At 37.8% G+C, this 27,582-nt stretch overlaps 1 protein-coding gene across 4 annotated transcripts; it reads right to left on the bottom strand.

Annotated features, from left to right (window-relative positions):
• Nucleotides 1-6,185: 6,185 nt before the first annotated feature.
• Nucleotides 6,186-27,441, bottom strand: LOC107802689 (ubiquitin-ribosomal protein eL40 fusion protein). 4 transcript variants are annotated; one of them, XM_016626227.2, is made up of 6 exons: nucleotides 27,242-27,440; nucleotides 27,067-27,153; nucleotides 26,879-26,981; nucleotides 14,094-14,160; nucleotides 7,489-7,603; nucleotides 6,186-6,590 (listed from the first exon to the last, which is right to left on the bottom strand). In XM_016626227.2, exons 1-5 carry the CDS (start codon nucleotides 27,342-27,344, stop codon nucleotides 7,574-7,576), a joined length of 390 nt encoding a protein of 129 aa, XP_016481713.1. In that variant the 5' UTR covers nucleotides 27,345-27,440; the 3' UTR covers nucleotides 6,186-6,590; nucleotides 7,489-7,573. The 4 variants fall into 4 exon arrangements, with proteins under 4 accessions (XP_016481713.1, XP_016481715.1, XP_016481714.1 ...); XM_016626229.2 differs by having other exon boundaries at nucleotides 27,232-27,390; XM_016626228.2 differs by lacking the exon at nucleotides 14,094-14,160 and having other exon boundaries at nucleotides 27,242-27,435.
• Between the last annotated feature and the right edge of the window lie 141 nt (nucleotides 27,442-27,582).

The following is a 27,582-nucleotide window of genomic DNA, read 5'->3' as shown; positions in this document are numbered from 1 at the left end:
ATGCAGCTTGTTTATAACTTAGTATTCCGAGACTTAGCTTCATTGTATCATATTTTGAACCCTAGACTCGGTGGGAGGCGATTTTGTGGAGAGACTTTCATACCAAACTATTGGGTAAATGATTCTAATCAATTCCCAACTATATTTCATGATTATATATTAGATTTAACATCAAATTCATGAGAATCTAAGGGAAAATTTGGAGATTTTGTCAAAGTTTTGAAAATTAAAAAATTTGGGATTTGAGAGTCGAATTGGACTCGAATTTGAAAAAAAAAAAATATATATATATATATATATATATATATATATATATATATATATATGGACTCGTGGGGATATGGGTAGTCAAGACCTACCCTTAGACTCGGATTTTGACCGGGCGGGCCCGGGGTTGACCTTTATTGACTTTTTTGAAATTGTATAAAGATCATAGCTTTGTTAATTGAAATTATTTTGTCTTGCATTGTTTGATGATTTAAGTCATCTTTGGCTAGATTGAGCCGAGTGGAGGCAAATTTGTAAAGGAAAAGCTAATTTGAGTATTGATTTGGCCGAAATGAGGTAAGTATCTTGCCTAACTTTGTGTGGGGGAAACTACCCCTTAGGATTTGGGTTAATCGTGCTATTCGTGTTATGTGAAAGACGTGTACGCAAGGTGACTAGTGGGTACACGGCCTATATGTGGTATTTGACCAGTTTCGAGTATCTAGACACTTTCCATGCCTTTAATTGAATTGTCATAACATGTGATATCTTTCATCGTAAATCTACTCTTGCATGCTCTACTTGACATTGTTAACACTTATTCTTCCTCCTACTTGTTATTTTGCTCTTATATGCTTTAGTTGAAGTTGTTGCCTTCCTTATTGTCTTGTGACCTCTTAATTGTTGAGTCTCTTCCATGACTTCGTGCTTATTTGCTACTTGCCTCAATTGTTGTACTTGCACACCTTAGTTGTCACGTGATTTACTTGTTCTGTTATTTTTGTAATATTTGTTTTATTTCTTTGGTTATACGTGATTTCTTTATAGCCGTGTACTCATACCTTTTGATTGTAGAAGTTCTCGTTCATTGAGTTATTGAATTGTTGCTGTTAATTTAAATTGCTTGTGGATCGGGTTGCACGCTGCAACACGTGAAATAAGGGAGGATTATGATATTGGTAAATGATAGTACGGTGGGATCGGGTAGCACGCCGCAACGGGTGGAATAAGGGAGGATTATGTGATATGGTAAAATAAGGGAGGATTTGATATTGATACGGTGAGATCGGGTTGCGCCGCAACGGATTTTATATGTTATTCTTGATATTTATATGGTAAAATAAGGGAGGACTGTGTTTGTATGGTGGGATCGGGTTGCGCACCGCAACGGATTTTATAAGTTATTCCTAATATTGATATGGTAAAATAAGGGAGGATTGTATTTGTACGGTGGGATCAGGTTGCGCGCCGCAACGGATTGTGTTTGTTGTATTCATTGTTGTGTTTTGTTAGCTTTCAATATTTATCATATGAGATTCTAAGGACTGATATTTTTGGATGTACTTATTTCGAGGATTGATTATTTTCATTAGTTTACTGATTTGCCGTCATTTCCCTTTCATTTAGTTGAACCACCCGGAAAAAAAAAAGGAAAATCAGGCTAGGAGATGACTCATAATAGATCCGGCTATTGGACCCGCTGCTCTTAACCTTGTTAGAATCCAATGTTAGTTCCTTTCCTATCATTATTATTTTGGTGAATTGATTTTCAAGATGAATTTTCTACGCTGAGTCATTATCTCATACTCTGTTGAGTTTTTAGTAACATAACGGTTTTAAGTAAAAGAATTTTTAACATGTTTACCTTACGTGACTCTTAAGTTGGAACTCGTCATTTCATTCGGTACTTTACTATTCTTAATAGTCGCCATATTTCACTTTAATTGAATTGTCAACTGAAACTCCTTACCCTATCTGATATTTTCACTTTACTTAAAAATGGATATTGTATTTTAATTTAACAAATTCTATATTTAATTCAGTAGCTTATCCGATGCTTTATTTTATTTGAAAATGTTATTTTCTTCACCCAAATGATTTTTAAAATAAACTCATTCTCTCATTTCATTCCCTACTTTATTCAAGGTCGTTATTATGCCTTATCGTATATAAATAAATCTCTTGAACATTTTAATTAACATTTGACACGGATTAAATGTACATGGTGCGCATGGGTTTTGCTGGGGGGAAAGTGATTTGAAAAATAATGTGGGCACGAGATGTCATATGTATAAGATTTGAAAGTTGTGACTTATGATTTGAGATTATGAGGAGGGGTACCTCGGGTAATTTTGTTGTAAATAGTGCATTAGGAACGATTTGATTGATTGAGTTGTCACCCATTTCTTTATTACTCGTTATTTTGATGTTCCTATTCGTGCTTCTATTATTTTCATTGTTGATTGTAAATTTGTGATCCTTCTGTTGTTGGTCTTACATTGACGTTCTTTCCATTGTTAGTTTTAAGTTATATCGTGCACATGTTTACATGTCTGGTAGGTGTCTTGACCTGGCCTCGTCACTACTCTACCGAGGTTAGGCTTGATACTTACTGGGTACCGTTGTGGTATACTCATGCTACGCTTCTGCATATTTTTGTACAGATCCAGGTACTTATGATCAAGTTGGTTTGATGCTTATGTCAGCGCGACTGGAGATTTCAAGGTATACCTGCTTGACATTCGCAGGCTTTGAAGTCACCTTCTATTGTTTTATTTCCATTGCTTCCTATTATTCCAGGACAATGATGTATCATTATTTCAAGTGGCTCTTAGAAAAGCTTATGACTTGTACTACCGATTTTGGGATATTGTATCATGTTGAGATTGTTGGCTCATTATAGAAATTTTTGTTTCATCCTTATTAGTTATTTGGTTAAAAATTTATTATTTAATCAGCAAGTGTTAGGCTTACCTAGTATTAGAGACTAGGTACCATCACGACATTCTAAAGTAAAAAATTGGGGTTGTGACACCCCATCCATATAAGCCCGACAACACCACCTAACAGAGGATCCTTACTTCAACCTTAGTCCATAAACCTTAAAACCAAAATCCCCAACATCCGAAACTCATTATATGACTCGATTCTTGCATCTATACACCGTATAACTCTGAACATGCTATATTACTCCATAACCATATCTCAAGACATAATCACATGATATACCACATAACTCAAATACTCATAGCAATAACTTCCGACCGCAATAGCTGCTCGATAACCAACCCGACACTGGTAACAAATCTCATATCAACTAAAATCTTGTTCTGTACCTTCGTACATTATCAATAATGAAGGAAACATACAGAAACTCATAACCACCCATCAAATTAACAAGTGGTTGAGCTCTCTTGCCCGAAAAGAACCATTGACAAAATGTAAGCGGACTAGTGACACAATTCTTGCAAACATACCTTAATCAAATCCGATGGCACTCATTTCAAGCCCAATAACCTCACCTCATCCAGTACAAGCTACTCGACCAACCTGTCACACAAATCCTACTTAGTGCCATATACCATGCAATCCGTGCATCAAACGAAAAAATAACTCAAATATACCCAATGATGGAAAGAGAATGGAAATGAAGAAACAGTCCCGCCAGCTCAACAGATACCACCACGAAGTGCAATGTTATCAATCCACCACACAAGGGGAAACATAACACACGAAATAAGCACAAAGGATCATATCCTAGCATAACGCCGCTGCGATGCATGACCCAATCCGAACACTGGTCCACATGAAATACCTCAAGCTACAATGCTCAAAATCAATAACCGCACGCAATTCGACATCAAGTACACGAAGTGCATGATCATAACCATGGAGAAGCGAATAATACGATATACGTCAGTCCAAAAAGACCATAACCATGGCGCAATCAACCATTCAACACCCCAATAACCATTTCGCTCGAATTCTGCTACAAAGCCCAAATAGAACCGCATCGAGTGTGCATATAACCAACAAATCACAACCCCTCGTAGCATATAAGAGTAACACATAGAACATATCAGAACACGAACAAGCTCAACTCTAACCGAATGACACGCCTTTTAGTAATAATGGTGCTGAGTCAGCAAATACGACTTAGTGTAGAATACACATCCTCATTAGGCCTACCAACGGGCCCCCAAATAAACTCCGGTCATCCCAAATGGATAAATGGCCTTCCAAAAGTCCACAATGAACTATTCATAGCACGTACTACCATCTAGCTAACTTTGGCCACATCTTTACAGTTCGCAACCCCGAAATAATCTGCTTCTGAGAACTCCGAGTCTCCAAATCCATAGAACACATGAATCACCATAGTCGATCCCAACTCCACCACTTGAATGACTAACACATCTCTCATACATAATCATCCCCACGAGAAATACTTCTATAATTCTTCCATGCCACATAGTAAAATCTGAACATCAACAGTCGATCAACCACGCGAGTACCGCAATACCAATGAAGCATCCGTAAGTCAAAACACAGTGTGCCTTCTGAAATACGCACCCTTCTCAGGAAATACCAATTAGTAATAGCATTCATCTAGTCATCTGAAACCGTCCATGTTGTCTTAGAATTCATGACCTTCTCTTCAAAACTGAACGGTGACCTTGCACATGCAAATCTCAATCCCACACAACACACCGCATCTATCATGCCATCATATGAAAAGTACGAGAATCTCATTATCAACTCTGAGTCACCAGCAGAATACATACCCGATCAGTTAGAAACCTTCCATTTGATCTCATCTATTAGAAAATCACAATACGCAACATGCTCCTCACGCCGATAGGAAATATCCATCTCCAACCGAGGTAGAAACCATCGAAAACTCTTCGAAACCCATTTACACATAACCAAGCCATCAGAACTGAATCTTTATAACTCAACCAAGCCACGCAGGTCGCCAAATCCAAAAGTATTGCCACAAAATACCTGTAGAGACTCACCACATCATAAGTACCGAAAGAATCGATCATATCACTACAACAAAAATGGTCTTCAGCGCCAATATATTTTACATATAGCGTCAATAAAAATTACCGTTAAAACCTTTACCGGCAATTACTTATTAGACGTTGTATCCAGCGTTGCTAAAGGTTTTAGCGGCAATTCAACCAAGTGCTGGTAAACACACAAATTATTGCCGCTAAAAGCTATTTACTTTAGCGGCCATTATTTACTGGCAATTACAATGGCCACTAAATCCCCTGAGAGATGTGCTAGATCACACGCTGCTTATTGCCGGCAAAAACCACTAATTGCTAGCAAAATGTACCTCTTTTAGCGGCAATGGTAATGATAATGGCGACTAAAATTATTCCTAAACACCTTTATTTGTCTTTTATAGATGACAACGACCCATTGTTCCATAAATTCTAATGCCAAGTTGATCAAAGTATTATTAATATAATAATAATAATACGTGACCAAAAATTTTAAATGAAAATACACAAAAGTTTGTAATTACAAACTAATATCCATTCTAAAAATCACTATCTATTTCATTAAATCCACAACAAAAAAAACTTCTATATATAGTTTCAAAGTGTCAACAACTTAAGAGAGAAAATAACCTTTTGAATTCAATTTCATTTCAAGTTTAACAAGTATCTCTTCAACTCTTGACTATAATGAAAGTCTTCCACAAGTAATTCCAGCTTGAATATCCACTTGTGCACCAAAATAATAGGCCAACCAACTTAGAGCTCAATCTTCTTGCAGCTCTGAATCAACCTTTGAGGAGCTTCACAAGGCTAAAATTAAAAGATCTAAAAAGAAGAGCTCCAAAGAATGAACACAGCCACTACCAGTTCCAGTTGTCAGCACCGTGCCAAGCATGTTTGATGCTTACTGCCAGATACAACCATAACCCAGACAAAAGCAACATCCATGATTCTTGTTAAAGGTACAGATGCAGTGAATTCTGCTTTAATATAAGGTAGGCACGGATGCATCTTACTCACATAATGAAAATAAAACTTCTCTAAGTAACTCAGAAGCATTAGATTTACACAAACTATTATCCATTAACGTAATCTGATATTCATCTAGTTCAACTAAGTAAGAAGATGGAACTTTAAATTGAGAAAGCTAAACAAATGGCTTCTGTACCTGAAAAATTGTGCCTGAAGAAGAATATAGTTGTAAATTAAGCAATAATATAACTGTAGACACAAATTTGAATCCCGACGCCAATGCGTTTGTGATATAATGGAATAACTAGTTCCTCTGAGTCTGACCAATAACAGAAGATTGACATACTAATGAAATATGAAACATTGTTATTAATTTCACTGCTTTACACTTCCAAGTCACGTGTGAAGTAGGAAAATAATTTTAAGGTAAAAAAGACAAAAGTTTTGAATACTTGTAGATGCTCCAGTTCTTGAGATGGTCAGCATTCCTAACATGAAAAGCCTTTTGAATATTAGATATGGAGAGCCTTTTGAACATCAAATGACCGCATGTCTGAAAGCATAATATACTAGACCCTTCTAGTCCTCCGCAACACAGGCTTCAAGATTACGCAGCTGCACCACAACAAAACTTTTTAAGCTAAGTTACCTATCAAATGTAAAAAGAAAATATTAAAGGGTCTCTAGTTTAATTTTTAGGAGACATGTAAACAAAAGTCTAGTGCTTTCTTATATTTTTGTTTCTGGACCAAGTTACACAAGGTTAAGCTTAGAAAATTGTGTATTCCGCAGTTTGAGAGCATCCACTTTGTTAAGATGACCGTGGAAAATGTTCATAGTTTAATATACTCTATACATTTGCATAAGAATAAATTTGATTTATTAGTAGGAAAAGAAGTTTGTTTACATTATAGAGTAATCACATGTCGGAAAGAGTTTACTTAAAAGTTTGGAACTTATAGAGTGAGCTCAAATTAAGAATCCAGCCACTAGCAATGGGTTTCAATTGAACTCATTGCTTTGGACTGAACCATGCACGTGTGTATACAAACATAAATAAATTAAAGATAGTGTGCATATAGTAGATCGAAGCCACTCCAAATCTAGTAACTTTAAATATCGAATTCATCTCTGTTTAGATATAGGAGCTATATGGGATTAAGTGATACATAGTTCAATTTTCGAAATATGGACACTATTTCAGAGTTCAAATAAGGACGACGACGTCAACTTAAAATTAAAAAGGTACACAATATGTATTTTTACCTAAAAAGTGACCGCAGACTAAAAGAAACAAATCTTGAATTATTTACTCGGTAAATTACAATGGATATTAAAAAATTAAAATACATAATGTATTAATTGATCATACAAGACTAATAGTAGTAGAAATTCCCAACTGATAATGCTGAAAAGCCATCTTTCATGTCAATACTGAGAAGTTATTTTTAGAGTATATGTACAACGCTAACACGACAGTCAAAAAACGCATTTGAAACAAAAAGAAACTTACAGATACAAGCTCTTCGATACATAATCTCGTTGTAGAATTCTTCAAAGTCCATTCTTCTATATTGAAGTCCATATGAAGCAGCTATTCAATATGAGCAACTCCATTTCTGAATTGTCTGCGTAAGCCAATGGATGAGTAGAGTCAGGAAATAGAAGAATGAGAAGTGAATTGTTGAAGAGACTATTCAATATTTTCATACAACACCATAAGATAATCCTAGTCAAGTTTCTCCGTCTTTCTTGGCAATTTCTGCACATTGCTAATGAACGAGGTTCTGCTCATTGCTAATCAGCAGATTGATGAAAAACTAGAATGGAATTAATTCAAAATACAACGACTTATGCCGCTGATAAACAAAAATCACAAAGGTTTTGAATTACATGCCTTTTCTTTTGTTAGAAATGATAAAACATAACATCCAAGGGTGCGACGTAAGGGTTATGAAATCAAATTTATATACATCGATAAAAATTTAAAAAGTCACAGCATCAAAAAGCAATTCCAACAACAAGAAGATAGAATACCCAGTATTTCGAAACAGATGCAACAAATAAATTTAAATTTCAGCAATTATAAATGGTAATGGCGTTTTCTCTAATGTGCCACAAGTAATATATCATATACAGCTTTCAAATACACTACCAATTTAACTAATGATTTCATAGATGAAGAGTCATGTAACTCTGATGTGACCAGCAAGAGATGCGAAAAAAGATGAATGTATGTAGTTATATCACTCTAACTTCATCCTAAATCTGGAATACCTAATGATCAGTTTAAGGAGTTCTCATATTTACCATATAATTTGATATACCCATAATATGATAAAAAATATTATAAATTGATCTATTGATCGAGCATTGCTATAAAACCATGTAAAAGAAATAACTACTCAAAATTATACATGTGAATTCTAGCCAGAGAAACAACAAATTTAAGTTAAAAGTATTGAAACTATTCCAAACTTAAAATCAAAATATAGGAAATCAGAAATAGTAATATTATAAATGTCATGACAGGATACATCAAGTTCTATCAAGAGTTACACTAAATAAAATACACGCCCTTAAAGAAGTTACAGAATTTTTGGTCCTAAAAACCTTATAATTGAGATTTTTCACCTAATGTCCTAAATAACCTTACATTTGAAAAAAAAAAAAAAAGGAGTTACATGATGAAACCAATGGAAATGCATAAGCAGTAAAGTTCATATCACATACAAGATGAAGAAATGTTCATGTTGCAAAATACTACACCAATTGCTTCGAGAAAGAGAGGGGACAGCAAATAAAGGAAACTTACGGGTCATTTTCAACGGAGAAATAGATAGGATGTTCGACGGAAAAAGGGTCTATGTGGCACAAATTTATGCCAGAATGAATTGATTAGCTTGTGGGTAGTGATGTTTGGCTATAATTTCATATTTTTAATGCATTACTTATCTTACATTTTGGGGCTTTAATGCTAAACTATACTATATTTGTGCTTAATTGAATTTATTTTATGCGTAGGTACGTTGAAGACGAAATTGGGAGCAAAGTAGAGATTTTATGTGTATTTTATACACTACAAGAATGGAGCTATGATTATTTGATTATTGAATATACAAGGAATAAAGTTTAACATTACAAAGGAAATCAAAACAAAGAAAGGAGAACAACTGAAAAAGAACCAAAAGCAAGAAACGAGAATGAGAAAATAGTTTGAAAAGTTAGGCAGCAAAAATTGAATTGAAACTAAGCAGTTGGGCGACGTGAGAATATTTTCTCGCTATAGAGCATGCGACGCGAGGATTAAAGCTCGCTATGGAGCTGGCGATGTGCAGGCTAAAGCGAGGAGGAGCTCGCATCAGAGGTTGCGGCGCACAGTGTGTAGCGAGGTGAAGTTCGCGTTTTGCCTCGCGAGGCGAGGCCCGTGGCGAGTGTGTTCCGGATTTTAAAGTCTACTTTGTCTCCTATTTTGTTTTGGACTTGGTTATTTCGTCTAGGTATATTCCCTACACATATAAATAGTCATTAAACACCATCGTTTAGGAGTTTTTGTGACCGGAGGCAAGAATTCACGTGGAGGAACACACACCACGCTTGGAGGAGGCGTCTAACTAGTTTTTCTTCTCCTCTTCCTTTAATCTCATAGTTTATTAGTTCTAGAGTTGTTGGGTGCTACATGAACATTGTAGTTTGAAGTTTAAATTATTCTTACTATTTTATCATATTGGTTTATTTATTCAATCTTGCGCTTAATTATTTAATTACTTGATCACCAATTGAATACTATCTACGAATCTAAAATTGAACTCGGGAGAGGGAATTTTAGATTACTTATAAGATTGAGTAGAGCAAGATCTTAACTCTGGGAGGGGGGGACGGATTTGCAGTCAGGATAGGAATATACCTAATCGCCTTGCTTGGTTACTATACAGGAATTATTAATGCGTTCTTGTTAATTCTAATTCCATAGGAATATAGGCGTTAGATTAGCTTGAATATGTGAGTTGTACTTCGGGAGAAGGCTACGGGCAATATTAACTTTGTCAACCAATAAACCAGATAAATTAATTAGACAATTTAAGTGGAAAAGTCAACAGGATTATTAGCTAACCCATAGCTCTAGAATATTCACCCACATTGAATTCGTCTTTAAGCTTGTCGTTATTTTCTTTAATCTCTTAATTTATTACTCTAGATTAATTTTAGTTAAATATTCATACGTTAGGATTTGCTTGAATAGATTAATTGTTTGGTTTAATTTAGTTGATAGTTAATCACAAGTCCTTGTGGGTACGATATCTGGACTTACAATCCTATATTACATGTCAACCATGTATACTTGCGTGTGCGTTTGGGAGCAACAACTTTCTAGGGCAAAAACTGTTTGTCGGCCGAAAAATTGCCCTAATCACATCTTTGGCAGAAATGATGAACAAAGTAAATTGTTTGTAAATAGAAATATAGTATTCTTTGGAGGGAACATCTTTTTAGGGGGGAAAGGATGGAAGATCTAAAATAATAGTAGTATAAGATTATTAATTTTAGTGGCCATTATTTTTAGTTGAAGGCAAAGACGTGTTTATTCCCGACAAATGTTTAATTGCCACTAACATTGAGCTTTATAAAATGAATTAGCGACAATTAGCTTATTGACACTAAATATTTTCCACTAAAAACATTTTTTCTTGTAGTGTATCTATTACCGTGTTAATCCAACCTACTACCAAGTTGTCCTATTTTCCCGAGTTCCTTCTGAATTACCCTCAAGTTGACACTTCTCCTGCCAGAACACCACGGTCCTTACCCAAAGCTCATAACAAGAGACCCTAACATAAAACCACACCGCCCTAAGACCCATAAGCCGATGTATTCCCTCTTAAGCACTGTTTCCTTCACCTTCCCGATACTGAAATGTAGAATCCATAATGATATAAAAATATCGCGAGTCTCGACACCATCCAATGTAAATCTCAGATTCTAACCATATACAAATCCGAAAAATTCTCAATTGCTACATATAAATCTTGAATCCATTAGAACCTTCTCGAGAGTCATCCACTTTGCTCAAATCTCAATTGCACTGCCCAAACGGGCCGAACGACCTGTGCCCCATTAGCACGACAACACCCAAAGAAGTAAACCCGTCTTAACGCAATCGAGCAAATTCCTACTACTTGCGCACTACATCCTTCAGGAATAACAACTCAATCATTTCATGATTCCTATATACCCATAAAGTGTAATACACCATGCATCCAGAAATTTCTTGCTTAAGTCATCCTCAAAACCAGCCTCTGCAAGTCATAACCGATCCACAAGTATACCTCAGACCGAAACCAATACAACATGTAACCATGCAATTAAATCGTCAATAGCAGACTCCCCCACTTGGCTCAAAGCCATAGATCAAAACACTCTATAATTCACAATGCCCATACTCTATTATTTCCATAATACCGCAATGAGATTCAACTAAATCCTTCATAAGCTCATGTAACACAAACCATATAATACCTCAAATCAGCTGCTAAGCTCGCATTCATCCTCGTGATGGTCAGGTCAACTTTCTCAACCAGTCCAAACTCAAATCGCAACACCTATACCCACTGGCAGAAAAGAAAGCCTCTACACAACATTACAAGGATCACACATACGTAGATTACCCCGCAGGTAATAACCCACCTGCTTAGCCTCAAACTGACATCTCTCTATACCCTTTCACAGCCACAACTACTACGCAATCACTTAATCTTCTTGAGTCTGAACTCATCAACAAGACATAAAAATCTACTTTGTTCCACAAATGAAATTAAACGAAAGAATCACTCAAAAACCTTCATAACTCAAGATTGTATGACACATTCATAGAAATCGAGCATCCAATAGTCCTTTTCACATCTCAAGCAAACTCTTCCCGTCACATTCAAACCATCTGAACACATCATGCAGTCACATCCTACTCATCATATAGCCATCCAACCACTCACTGAGTCACCAGTCCCACTCATAGGGACACCAATGGACATAGAATTCCAAAAGCACATGCTCACACAACTGAAACTACCGAGCCTAAGCTTCGGTCCAAACCGGGACTCAAGTCCTCCAGACTGGCCACCAAAACACAGAAAACACATCTTGCACCTCATCCATGGAATCCACAAGCCGTCGATGTACAACTGATACCGAGCGCTCACATGTGCATACGAGTGAGTGGAAGGAATTCAAAGAGATACGCTTTAAGTTGAATCAATGTTGCACGATAAGGAAGAAAGATGAGAAGTTTATCCTAAATGTCATATAGCCTCTCGAAGATAGGTATGGACGTCATCATACCGATCCGCAAGACTCTGCTAGACACTTGCTCATGACTCGTAGAACCTATGATCCAAGAGCTCTGATACCAACTTGTCACGACCCAAAAACCAGCCCATCGTGATGGCACCTAATCCAACCCGCTGGGTAAGCCAAATGACAAATAAAACATAATATAATGATAATGATAAGAGTCAAAAATAAAAGAACTGAATTTTATACATCTCCCCAAGGATTGGTAGTACAAGTCATGAGTCACTAATACTTAGATTTTCGCACTGATTGATACCAAAATAGTTAAAAATAAAACAAGCCGATGAACACGAAAGTATAAGCTAAAGAGTGTCACGACCCAAAACTAACCCCTATCGTGATGGCGCCTATCGTGGAACTAGGCAAGCCGACTCATTTCCAAAACAAGCCGATATTTTCATTTCAAAGATAATTTCAAGGTTATTTAACATAAAACCTCCATTTAAAGAGTTCAAATCAAAGAAAAACAGAAGTGCGAAAAAGAAAAGCCCGTCACTAGTCATGAGCATATACTACAATCTGTCTAATAATATCAAGGCTAACTCAGCCCGGAAAATAGCTAAATACAACTAAAGGAAGATAAGAGGGAGAAGAGCAGGGGCTACGATCGCCAAACAGCTACCCTGCTATCTCCAAGAAAATCTGCAACCAGAACACTCAATAACCGCTACCGTGTCCAGCTACACCTGGATCTGCACACGAGGTGCAGGGAGTAACGTGAGTACGCCAACTCAGTAAGTAACAACAAAAAATAAAGGCTGCGCAGTAGTGACGAGCAATAAAGCATATAACGTTCATATCAGGAAATCTCAGTAAAATACCACATGCTCTTAAAAATCAGGATTTGAATCAAACATCTCGTTTAAACCCAGTTCCAGTAAAAATCATTTTTGAAGACATTTTTCCAACAGTTTTTCAAACAAAGGCTCAATGCAAAGGTGAGAAAAAATGATGAAATCATAAACAGCCCCTCGAGCAAACCTCACAGTCACTCGTGCCACTCGGGCATACCTCCCAATCACTCTTGCCACTCGGACATGCCTCACAATCACTCTTGTCTCCCAGTCACTCAGCACTCGGCACTCGCACTCAGTAGGTACCTGCGCTCACTGGGGGTGTGTACAGACTCCGGAGGGGCTCCTTCAGCCCAAGCGCCATACTCTGCACGAACAACTCACGTGCGATAATAATAAAGTATGCTGCAGGCGGGCAGCCCCGATCCACACTGATCCTCACCAATCAGGCCCTCGACCTCACTCAGTCAGAAGTATGCTGCAGGCGGGCAACCCCGATCCACACTCATCCTCACAAATCAGGCCCTCGGCCTCACTCAGTCATAAGTATCTCAAGCCTCTCGGGCATTTCAGTAAAACAGGGCATTCGACCCAAAACATTTATATGCATCAAAATAGAGTCATAAAACTGAGTTATGCGGTAAACAAGTATAAACATGATTGAGTATAGATTTTCAATCGAAAACAATGAGAGGATGGTAAGAAACAGCCCCTAAGGGTCCAAACAGCATTGGCGCAAGGCCCAAACACGGCATTCAGCCCAATTTACAGAAATTCTTTCTAAAACAAATAAGTACCATATGGTTTCAACAAAGTATGCAACTTTACAATTGCTACGGGAGGGACCAAGTCACAATTCCCCAACAGTGCACGCTCACACGCCCGTCACCTAGCATGTGTGTCACTTCAAAATAGTAGAATGATACGAAATCCGGGGTTTCATACCCTCAGGACCAGATTTACAATCGTTACTTACCTCAAACCGCGAAATTGTTATTCTGCAATGCCCTTTCCTCGTGAATTGGTCTCCAAACGCCTCGAATCTGGTCATAAATAATTCGTTTCAGTCAATAAAATTCATTGGAATTAATTCCACAAGATAATAATGATTTTCCATAAAAATCCGAAAATTAGCTCAAAAATCGCCCGTGGGGCCCACGTCTCGAAACTCGACAAAAGTTACAAAATCCGAAAACCCATTCAACCACGAGTCTAACCATACCAATTTTACAAAAATCCGACTCCAACTCGACCCTCAAATCTTCGATTTAAACCAAGAGGGTTTTTAAATTTTCCCAACTCAATTCACCAATTAAATGATAAAAACAACCATGGATTCGGGTAATTTAATCAATATTGAGTTAAGAACACTTACCCCGTTGTTTCCTCTAAAAATCACCCAAAATCGCCTCACTTCCGAGCTCCAAATTGCCAAAAAATGAAATCAGAACTTAAACTCACTGCCCAGACGTTTCTTCTTCGCGAACGCGGTCAGTGCCTCGCGTTCGCGAAGCACAAAATAGCTCCCGTCCAAATTCCTCCTTCGCGAACGTGACATCACACTCGCGTTCGCGAAGCACAAAAATGCCTCTGCCTCAATGCCTTCTATGCGAATGCGTTCAATCCATCGCGAACACGATGCTTCTTTCCCCTCACTACGCGAACGCAACACCCCCTACGCGAACGCGTAGACCAATTGCCTGGGGTCTTTGGATGCTTCCTCTTCTTCGCGAACGCGTAACACCTCTCGCGTCCGCGATGCACACCCAGTCCACCCTTCGCGAACGCGAGCTTCTCTTCGCGAATGCGAAGAGAAATTATTGCCAGCCTCTCAGTTCCCCTTCGCGAACTCGAGGCTCCACTCGCGAACGCGATGAAGGAAACCAGATGGTGCATCAGAAAAATTCCAGCAAATTTCCAAGTCCAAAATCCAACCTGTTAACCATCCGAAACTCACCCGAACCCCTCGGGACCTCAACCAAATATACCAACAAGTCCTAAAACATCATACGGACTTAGTCGAACCCTCAAATCACCTCAAACAACACTGAAACCATGAATTACACCCCAATTCAAGCCTAATGAACTTTGAAATTTCTAATTTTTACAAACAACTCTGAAACCTATCAAATCACGTCCGATTGACCTCAAATTTTGCACACAAGTCCTAAATGACATAACAGAGGTATTTCAATTTTCAGAATTGGATTCCGACCCTGATATCAAAAAGTCAACCCCCCGGTCAAACTTCTCAAAAAAATAAAACTTTCGGCATTTCAAGCCTAATTCCTCTACGGACTTCCAAATAATATTCCGGACACGCTTCTAAGCCCAAAATCACCATACGAAGCTATTGAAATCATCAAAATTCAAATCCGAGGTCGTTTAAACATAGGTGCATATCCGGTCCACTTTTCTAATTTAAAATTTTCAATTATGAGACTAAGTGTCTCATTTCACTCCGAGTTCCTTCCGGACCCGAACCAACTAACCCGATATAACATAATATAGCTGAATAACACAAAAAGAAGTAGGAATGTGGAAAACGGGGTTATAACTCTCGAAACGACCGGCCGGGTCGTTACATAAAGCTACTAAGGACAAGTGATAGCCATAACTGGAACGCGGGTACATCTTCAATGCCAGCTCCCGCCACACATAGCAGCAACAACTTCAACATCTGCACGCAAGATGCAGAAGTGTAGTATGAGTACAACCGTCCCCATTTACTCAATAAGTATCCTAACTAACCTCGGCGAGGTAAAAGAATCAAGAACTATAGATGATACTCACTAATACCTGTGTAGTTCGTACTTTCAACAAGTATAGAACAGATATATGATCAAAACAAGAAATCTCAGGTAAAAACACTTTGATGCTCACAATTCTTTATTTTAAAGTGTTCTGCTCAGTCGACAATCCAGCATATAAGGAAGATATGCAAGTAAAATCAGGTAAACAGTCGAGAAAATTTCAAGTAAAGATGAAATGCAATAACCGAATATCAGTCCGTTGCGGCGCGCAACCCAATCCAATAACCATAAGCTAATAAGGCCTGTTGCGGTGTGCAACCCAATCCAATAACAATACCTAGCTCTACCAGAGCTCACATCAACCAGAATATCGTCAGGTTCTCACAATTCACGTGTACACCATCAAGAGAGAAACATGAGAGGGTGACCCTAGGGGGATGGATCCTTATCGACACTCAAGCACGGCAATTCAACGCGTACTACCGGCCCGGCGTGGTCACGGGATCAATATCATAATCCGCCTGGTGTGGTCACATGCATATCAACATAATCCGCCCGGCGTGGTCACAGACATATCAACACAATCTGCCCGACGTGGTCACAAGCATAACAACACAATCCGCCTGACGTAGTCATAGGCATAACACAATCCGCCCCTCGTGGTCACATGCATAACAAAATACTCCACTCTGCGTGGTCACAAGCATAACAACATAATCCGTCCGGCGTGGTCACAGGCATAACAACACAATCCACTCGTAAATTAACCAAACTTTGTAGACATGTCCAAAATCATCATACAAATTTATCCAAAACTCATCGGAAATTAACCAAACTTTGTGGACATGTTCTAAATCATCACACGAATTTATTGGAATAATTAAAACCCGATTCCGAGTCCGTTTACCCAAAAGTCAAACCATGGTCAACTCTTCCAACTTATTGCTTCTAAAACGAGAATCATTCTTCCAAATTAACCCTGAACCGCTCGAAAATCGAAACCAACCATACACGCAAGTTATAATGCATAATATGAAGCTACTCAAAGTCTCAAACTACCGAATGAAACGCTCAAGCTCAAAACGACTGGTCGGGTCGTTACAGGACATAAGTAAGAACAATGTAAAAAGCGAATAAAGTTATTTTATTGAGTTTGAGAATGGAATATAACATAAGTTTCCCCAAGAATTTGGTGTGTTACAATGGCTGTTAAGCCCACTATTTATAGCTAGACCTAGGAAAACAAGATCATAGGATCAAGCCCCTCTTATATGACAATAAAAGGGCCATTGATGAATATGTACCAACAAACAATGAATGCAAATATTCTCTGTAACGGCTACTCATTTCATTGAATGTTATCCGATGGCAAACATTCGATATGCTCACATTGTTCATGCTCCCTTAGGGATTTATCCGATGCCATTTTAGATGTTGTTCCCGGTACTAGTTATTATTCGATTTCTTTTCTACCTTCTTCGGTTCCACGTCTCACGCTACCATTCGATCATTTAATATAAACCAATTTTACCCTATACAATAGGATACACATATGATACACAAGTGATACTCGAAATATGTATAGTGCAATACACATATCATTATCTTCTTCTATGTTCATTTTGTACTCCGAGTCTTCAATTCAAACCTCTTCAAATTATCCCAAATTAAGATTCAAACTCTTTAAGATGCTTTCAACATAATTCAGTAGCACCCAATCAAAATAAATCACAATTAAGCAATTTCAAAATTTTTAACCCTAGCTCCAAACTTCTTTAATGGCTTTTATTGAAAAATCAATAATTTCCTCAAAATCCCATTCAAATGTTGCAGTCATGGCACCTGAAACATATCTAATTAAGATGAAGGAAACAATAGCTCACAGCTTCGACACTATTTTTACTATCATCTTATTGCTCTAAAACAAAACAGTTGTTGAATATTATATGAATGACAGACATTTTGTCCGCCACTTTGCTCCTAATTTGATACTGTTGATAGGAAGCACAAGACAAACTCAATGAAAGTTTATAATGGAGAAAATGATTTTGATGGTATCACAAAATGGAAGAAGCGTGAAATCAATATGGAAATTAATCGTGACAAATGGGTTGAGGTATTTGTTTATGGTGGATCGAAGGTGGAGGGAAGAGACGGAGGAAGCAACGAGAAGAAAAAAGCGCCCATAGCCTGTTGGTAATTAAAAAAGGGTTTAGGGCTTATATTGGTAGTATTTGATTTATATTAGCAGTATTTTATGAATTGACTAATTTTAGTTTTCTCTCCACTCCATAATAAGTAATTTTTTTAGTATCTTTATTTTGGTCTAAAATAAGTGTACTTTTACATTATCAAGAAGGAATTAATTTTAATTTTTCAAAATTTGCCCTTATTTACATGTCCAAATGTGTTAAGTTAATAATATGCAAATTTTAATTAAGGGTAATTTAATCAAAATACTTATTTTTTTAGGAGTTAGTATTTTCTTAAGTAGTATATCAAAGGCCAAAAAATCACTTATTATGGACCCTAAGGAGTAGCATTTTAACTCTAAAAGACCTAAATGAGTAGTTTACTCTTTTTTACTTTTGCAAATTGTCGGGAGCAAGATGATGGACTGAGTAGGCTGGTCCAATGCATCGGGATTCTTTGGTTTTGGTCCTTGTTTGACGATGGTTAGCCCAATTCATTCAAGGGAAAATTACACAAAATACCGATTAAATTTAAAATAATTACCCTAAGTATAAAGTTTGCCTTGGCTTAGCTTGACTTAGTTTGGCTTGACTTAACTTAATAAGCATGATAATGGTAAGGGTATTTGTATAGTTATGCCCGCATTAAATCATGAAGTTGGGATAGATGGGTGCTTATCGGGCAGATCGGACAGATATTTATGTTAACGGTTTGACTTATCGGTTATCGGTTTATAAATGTAGTAATCCGCTAGCCATCCAATAAGATATCGGGCGGATTGATATCGAATTAGTGATTATCGGACAATTATTAGGCAGTTTATCGGCTAAATCAAATAGACAATAAGAAAGAAGTTGAGAATTAGAGATAAGGAAAAATTTGAAGTAAAGCATTACATCTGCTCGATGCTCGTCTCTCTCTAGTCGAGCATTTATATAATCTAGTTGGTTTTAGCAATGTTGCTAACAACAAATTCATGTATAGAGAGAGATATAGGCTTCTCAACCTCAATAGACATTTTTTGTAAAATAAAGCTCTCTTTTCCCCTCTTAGATGGCAAGGATGATCAACATCTTTTGTTGATCATATAGTTCAAGATTCTGGCTTTAGCATATGCACTCTACATCTGTTACTTACCAGATCATAATAGCAAATAAAATGATGACGTACAATGGTAGCACAATATACAAATCTTGTTCTATGAAGGCTTAGGCTAATCACCACTACTCTGTTGCCACAAATTGATGATATCAGTAGCCTGATTAAGAAGAATAATCATCTGCTTCTGTGATATCCAACGTTTACTCTCCAACATGACTTTAAATATTACTTATATACATAGGGTTAAAAAGTGTAAATTTAAAAATTCTTTACGGGTTAACGGTTTATCCGATAAGGAAATTGAGTAATCCGCCCCCAAACCGTTAAGCCGTTAATTATAAAATTTCAATCCGTTCACCAACCATTACTCCGATAACCCGATACTAATAAGCCAATAAATCATTTTTGCGGTTTGGTTAACGGTTACGGTTCGGTTTTAAACGGCCCTAACTAAGTAGGTTGGTCCAATGCATCGGGATTCTTTGGTTTTGGTCCTTGTTTGACGATGGTTAGCCCAATTCAATCAAGGAAAAATTACACAAAAAACCGATTAAATTAAAAATAACTACCCTACGTATAAAGTTTGCCTTGACTTAGTTTGGCTTGACTTAGCTTAATAAGCATGATAATGGTATGGGTATTTGTATAGTTATGCCTGCATTAAACCATGAAGTTGGGATAGATTTGAAAAGGCCGGAATTATTCTTTGTCTAGAGTCTAGACTCTCGCCCAAATTTTGGGTTGACACCGTCAAGAAATCTCTCTCACACACACACATCTATCTATCTATCTATCTATATCATTATAAAAGCACGAATATTCCACGCTAAATATTAAATGCGGAATTTATCCTTGAAATATTGAACGACTTAAAATTAAATTATTTCTTTAAAAGAGATTATTCCATATTGGATGGAATGGTAATATTTAAGAATTAAGGTGGATACTTAAAAGGATTCAAATTCTTCTTTTAAAGATAACTTCAAATAGGATTCATATATATTATTCTATGATTAGATGTCTTATTCAATGTCATATTCAAATAAAATTTATAATTTGATCACATAAAGATGCAAGCCAGTGCTTTTTTTATTGGTAAACGCGAGTTATCCTTCTTCAAATTGGAACTCCTTCACGTAAAGCCATTAAATAAAAACCTAGAATATTGATTATTTATCAATTTAAATTTTGAGACAGTGTTTGATCACCATACTAAAGAGTATGACAGATGGTCTATTATTCTTTTTGAATGCTCAGAAAGTTGATACCGATATGTGGATAAAGAATTAGCTAGCGTTTGTTCATAGATTTCCAAATTTATTCTAAAAAAATTGATTTTGGTGAAGTTTTGTTTGAAGATGAAAATGTGTTTGGACATTTGTTTTGGGTGAAGTTTGGTTTGGAAAACATGAAACATGACTTATACCCACAAGTTCTAAAAACTATCACAAATACCCAACAATACCATTATCAATAGCATTCATTATATTATCGCAAACCATAGTCCTGAACATAAATAAATTTGATACAAAATTATCATTTTTATAATGAATTACATGATACACTATCAGGTGACCGAGAAGACGAAGCAACATCGTTAAAAATAATAAATGGTGGGCTCTTTTATAAAATACAAAAGTTTGGGGTAATTTTTAAAAAATATAATAGTGATATTTTGGCCCAAAACCAGCTATTGAGTTGGTTTTGGGATTTGGGATTTGACCAAAATGTAGGCAAAATCTATGGCCAAACATGTGTTTGCCAAATAAAACCCAAGTTTATTTTGGCAAAATCTATGGCCAAACGGTCTTTAGACTTTTGGTTCAATGTTCAAGTATGGGAAAAGGGTGTCAGTTAAACTTTAGGAAAAAAGTAAAATTGACACCGCGCAAACAGTGGCTGAGGCAGGATCTCCGCGAAGGGGGTTCAAAAAAAAAATATTGTAGCTAATGGGATTTAAACCTATAACCTTTCAAGGATTTTGAACCCACTTGCCCACTAAGCTACACTTTTGAGTTGTGTCAAGGGGGTTCAAAACTTAATATATAGAGGTAAAAACAGATTTTGCCTTATATATATAGTATAATTTCTCGACGAAAGGGGTTCGGGTGAACCCCCTTCCGCCCCTTAAATCCGCCCCTGTGAGCAAAGACAGGTAGTTGTTTAATAACAATTTTAATAAAGTCTTTCAGTTCAGATCCCTTCCCTATTGAATGTTGAGTTGATTTTATTTTTAATTATCTCATTTTTTGGTTCGGGTGTATGTAAATATAAACTTATGTAATTATTGATTGGAAAAGTGGAGTAATTGTGAAGATTATTGGATGTATGTGAACATAAATTTTTGGTGTATGTTTTACGTGCAGAATTCTGGAAGAGACAATTATTGGTTATTTGTTCTAAATATTTTTAGTGTATGTAGATATAAATTAATGTCACCACTGATTATATTGGGTGTACGTGAATATAAACATGTATTGCTACTGATTATATATATGTTTATTTTGTGTACATTTTATGTGTAGTACTATAAAAGAGACTATTATTTGGTCAAAAGACAACACAGATTAATATGATACAAATGTTGCCTTTTAATTTATTTGTAAAACTATAAGTTTTACGTTTAATTTCTTTTGATCATTGTAACGACCCGACCAGTCGTTTTGAGTTCTAGCGCGCCGTTCGGCGGTTTGAGGTCTTGAGTAGCTTCACTTCAGGTATTATGACTTGTACGTATGGTCGGAATTGAATTTCGGGAAGTTTAGAGTTGATTTGGAAAGAAAATTCTAAATTCGGAATCTTTAAGTTGGAAGAGTTGATCAAGGATTGACTTTTAAGTAAACGACCTCGAAATCGGTATTTTAAGGTTCCAATAGGTTCGTATGATGATTTCGGACTTGGGCGTATGTTCGGGTCAAGTATCGGGTGGACCAGGAGCATTTCAGTGCTTATTATGGAAGATTCGCATTTTTAAAGTTCAAGGATTTCTTAAGTTTGATTTGAAGTGAATTTTGATGTTGTCGATGTCCGTTTGGGGTTCCAAGTCTTGAAATAGATTTGTATCGTGATTTGTGACTTGCACGTAAAGTTTGGCGTCATTCCGAAATGTTTAAGTGCAATTCGGACTCGTTTGGCAAAGTTTAAAAGTTTGAAAGTTTAAAGAAGGGTTTCGATAGTCGATTCCTAGTTTTGATGTTGTTTGGCATAATTTGAGGCTTCGACTAAATTCGTATCATGTTTTTGGATGCGTTGGTATGGTTGGTTAGGGTCCCGGGGGGCCCGGGCGCGAATCAGATTGGAATCGGATCGAATTTTGGACTTAAAAAATTTCTGAAGCTTAAGGCTTCTGGGGTAATCGCACCTACGAGACTTTGGCCGCAGGTGCGGCGTTGTAGTTGCAGAAGCGACAGTTGGACTGGAGCTGGAATGACCGCAGATGCGAGGATATTTCCTCATCTGCGAGCCCGCATATTCGAAGAATGCTCCGCAGAAGCGGAATACTAGCTCGCAGAAGCGGAAGGTCTCCGCATGTGGGAGTGCAAAGGAGCGAGTGCTGGACTGCAGAAGCGGTCTCGCAGGAGCGAAATTTAGTCCGCAGAAGCGGATTTGCCTGGGCATAGAGAGAACTGCATCTGCGATGGATTTTTTCGCAGGAGCGGAACCGCAGGTGCGGTTAATGGTCCGCTGGTGCGAAAGTTGCTGGGCAGTGGTGCTTTTAAATTGAGGCTTCACTCTCATTTTTCTCTTGAGAGGCCGAATTTGGGGAGCTATTTTGAGGAGGTTTTCATCATGCAATACAAGGTAAGTAATTTTCCATTTGTTGTAAGCTAAATATATAGTTTATATGTGGATTTAAGGATGAAAATTTATGGAATTTGTGGGATTTTGGTAGGAAACCTAGAATTGATAATTTTGGATTTTGACCACGATTTTGGAAATGAAATTAGGAATAAATTATATATTTGAATTCGTAATATTAAGGGTAATGTTTATCTTCGAAAAGTTTCGGAATCCGGGCAAGTGAGCGCGAGGGTTGACTTTATTGACTTTTCGAGCAGAGTTGGAAATTGTTATTAATTAATTAATTATGACGTAGGTGCGCATTTGGTTTGAGGAGTTAGAAAGGCGTTGGAGCCAGTTATGGAACTTCGGAGCGAAGTAAGCCTCCTGTCTAATCTTGTGAGGGGGAATGTACCTCGTATGTGTTATATTCTTATATGTTACATGTTGTGGAAGCTACGCACGTATGAGGTGACGAGTGTCCGTACGCATGCTAGAATTCCTGATTATGTCCGGGTAGTCTAGGATTATGTCCGGGTAGTCGATGCCGACCCTTCGTCACTACTTCTTCGGGGTTAGGCTAGATACTTACTGGGTACGTGTTGATTTACGTACTCAAACTACACTTCTGCATTTATTGTGAAGGTATATATATATTTCTGGTGATCTTTTGGGCGTAAAGGCACGACTATTGTGGGGACTGTTTGGTGAGCTGCATTCCAGGTTACGATCCGCATCATGCAGAGTCTCCATCACAGTTACTTACATTCTCCTGTCTAACTTGTATTCCAGACAGATGTTGTGTTTTATTATATTTCTTAATAGATGCTTATGCACTTGTGACACCGGGTTTTGGGGGTTCCTAGTGGATGTTTTTTTTAAGCAAATATGCCACTCGGCTTGATGCCTTGTGGTGAATATATTAATAATAATCCAAAATAGGAATCCAGTTTATACAATGTATGTAAAATTCAAATGAAAGTAGGAAAAATCCATGTAATCTAGCTATTACAACAGTTTGACTTGAATATGTTCCAATCGAAGGTGTTGTTTGTATCCTCTAGCCAAGTGCAAAACCTCAGTGTAGCACCTCAAACGCTCTCACCAGGCGCCATGTTTTGCGTACCAAAAGGATTAGCCAACTTGAATTGCTAACGTACACCTCCAATTGATGTTGTTGTCCAAACTTATGATGGGGCGTGCAAACACTGTGAGACTTTTGTCTTTCCAATTGTTGTGACTAGTCGACTAGTAGATTACCCACAACCCTTAGATGATGACCCGGTCGGTCGTCTTGAGAGTTATAGCCCCGATCTCCTATTAACTATTTTCCCCGTATCCTTTTCTGCTATTGTGACTTGCCGGGAGGTTTCATTATGGTTTTTGGAGTGTTTTGGGACACTTAGTCCCTAAATGGAGATTTAAGTCTTAGGATTTAAACCGTAGTCGGAACTGTGTGAAGACGACTCCAGAATGGAGTTCCGTCGGTTCCGTTAGCTCCGTTAGGTGATTTTTAACTTAGGAGCGTATCCGAATAGTGTTTTGGAGGTCAGTAACTTATTTAGGAAGTCGAAGTTTTAGAGATTTGGATCGGTAGTGAAATTTTGATACCGGGGTCGGATTCCGATTCCGGAAGTTGGAATAGGTCTGTAGGGTTGAATATGAAATGTGTGCAAAATTTGGGGTCAATCGGACGTGATTTGGTTAGTTTCGACATCGGTTGTCGGATTTGGAAGTTTCAAGTTTTTTAAGTTTGAATTAGAGGGCGATTCGTGATTTTAGCGTTGTTTGATGTTGTTTGAGGGCTCGACTAAGTTTGTATGGTGTTTTAGGATTTGGTTGGTATGTTTGGTTGAGGTCCCGGGGGCCGCGGGTTGATTTCGGATGATTAACGAATCATTTTGGACTTGTGGAAGATAGCAGATTTTCTGGTGTTTTGTATGAGAGCTAGTGAATCGCGTTCGCGTTGAGTTTTCTGCGTTCGCATAGGGTTAAATTCTGGTGCTGCGAAGTTGTGCTTCGCGATCGTGAGGCTATTTCCGCGATCGCAACTTAAGGAATCATTGGGCAGTATTAAACATTTCAAAAACGAGGGTTTTGCCATTTTTATCAAAACTTGAGTTTGGGAGCTCGAATTTGGACGAGATTTTGGGGGATTTTCAGAGACATAGATTGGGTAATGATTCTATACTCTGTTTTGTTTATATCCCACTAATCTATCATTAATTTCATCTTTAATTTCGGATTTTGGGGTTGAAATATGGGAACAATTGGGAGAAGTTCTTTAACTAAGATTTCTAGTTTTAAAAGGGGATTCGTGGTCGTATTTGAGTAATTTTTATATGGTTGGACTCGTGAGTGAATGGGTGTTCATATTTTTTTTTACTTTTACCTGATTCCGAGACGTGGGCCCGGGGAGGCCTTTTGGGGCGATTTCCTAATTTCTCACTTTAACTTAGATTTCATTGACTAGATTAGTTTCCAATAGCTATATTTATGGTATGTAATTGATTTTGGCTAGATTTGGGCCATTTGGAGCCGGATATTCGTGGGAAGAGCATTGCTACCGACTGATTTAGCTTGGTTCGAGGTAAGTGGCTTGCCTAACCTTGTGTGGGGGAAATTCCCTTAAGATTTGGTACTGATTTTACTATGTGAGCGCCTAACACCTGAGTTTGGCTCTGCAACTGAGCTATCGCTATTTGCTGGGCTTGTAACATCTCGAAGATCATCCGTAAGCTGACTCCGATCTCCTCCACGTTATGGGTGTCTCGAGTTACGGATCAAGTGCCGCCTCGAATGCTTTTTTCGGGTTCGGAACGTTGGTTCGCCTCAAGAGCCACTTGTGAATTGACATCTAGCGGTACTTCGACTCGAGCTTCGGTAACATCGTTAATTCGCCTTCCGGCCTTGGGTGTCAAGTTGTTGGTTTCATCTTGAAGGCCGACTTCGTGGTCGATAGGTAAAGCCATCAATCGAGGGTTTGCCATTGTTGATTTGAAGTTGTAAACCGTTGTGTATTGCAGATTTGTATCAAACAACCACTGTTACCCTTAGCCCCACGGTGGGCGCCAAACTGTTTACTCGGAAAATCAGATATAGTTGAATTTATTAGTAGTTCTAAGGATATGTGATATAGCTTGACATAAATCGTACTAGAAGTGGAAATGTTTAGATTCCTGGCTATAAAAATGGGATATGAATTATTGAATAAGGAGAGTGAGTATGCTGAGTGAAACAGGCTCAAGAGATTTATTCTTCAATAAATAGAAGTAGTCTTTTCTTACAATGTGTGAACCTGCCCTGTGCTTACATGGATTCCCCCTTTATAGTAGAAGGATCTTACTTTATTTACAATAAAAAATATACAGTGGAGAACCCATGATGAATTGTCTCTTCCCCGATTCCCGCCAAGATTCTCACCCCTAGTGCGGTTGCAATGGCTCTTGTCTGCGAACTCGATACTGGTTCGAACTCGTTATTGGGTCGAGCCCTTGGCCTTGGTTCGAGTTCGACATTCGGGGTGAGTGCCAATCGGTCTGTGCGTCTCCGACTACCTTCACGTTGCCTTGCGGTTCGATTTGGTCATGGGCTTGATAATGATACCGAGTCGACTCCTCGATCGGTCTTGGAGCTCGAAGCTTGTTTGTACTGTCTTCGGAACTCATCTCGAAGTCTCACTTCGGTCGCTTACCATTCGAACCCGATCAAACGTACGAGGGCCGAAATCTATTTCGACCGTATACACACCACAAACACATTCTTGAAGATGCCATCTTAGAGCTTTGACATTTCTGAGATAAATTATTTTTCGGTTCCAGTGGAACAGACTATATGAATCCCCTATATCCAATTCTCATGAAATCAGGTCAATATCGTTCCAAAAGTAAACATAACACGTGAAATCAAGTCTTTTTTGTTCAGGAGAACTTACTTGCGGCAGATCATCTTATCCTGGTTGTACTTCCGGGCCAAAGCCATAAGAGACGGCTCAATAATCCCAACTCGAAGCCTCAGCACAAGATGCAAAGTGGACTCTGTTTTTCATTAGGAAAAATAATTAACCAAAATAAAATAACAGTTAAAAAAAAACTTTAGTTTCCAATTGCATTCAACACTGACCTTTTTGGATATTATAATCTGCAAGCGTACGGCCATCTTCAAGCTGCTTACCAGCAAATATCAGACGTTGCTGGTCCGGTGGAATCCCTATAAAGTACCCATCAATCAGATACCTTTACTATTTCACAATTACTATGAAAGTTAAGAAAAAAGTGAGAAAATTACAAGTGAATACCCTCCTTATCCTGAATCTTAGCCTTGACATTGTCAATGGTGTCACTCGATTCGACCTCTAGGGTTATGGTCTTCCCTGTTAAGGTTTTCACGAAGATCTGCATCTTTGGTTCGCTTTGCTATTTGCACTTCGTCCCCTCTCCTGTTACCAGAGAGCTTATACCGATGCCGTTTAGGGTTTTCAGAAGCATTAATTTCATTTACCTCCACTCCAGATTGCATAATTACAAATACCTCCTAGAGCTTTTTGAACGTATCTATTTAGTAGGGGTGTACATCGAGTTGGTTCAGTTTTTATCACAACCAAATCAAACCAACTATATCGGTTTGGATTGATTCGGT

This window comes from Nicotiana tabacum, chromosome 21 (assembly GCF_000715075.1).
Source record: "Nicotiana tabacum cultivar K326 chromosome 21, ASM71507v2, whole genome shotgun sequence".
NCBI lineage: Eukaryota > Viridiplantae > Streptophyta > Magnoliopsida > Solanales > Solanaceae > Nicotiana > Nicotiana tabacum.
The sequence above is the reverse complement of the archived record's forward strand: the minus strand, read 5'-3'. Positions and strand labels throughout refer to the sequence as shown.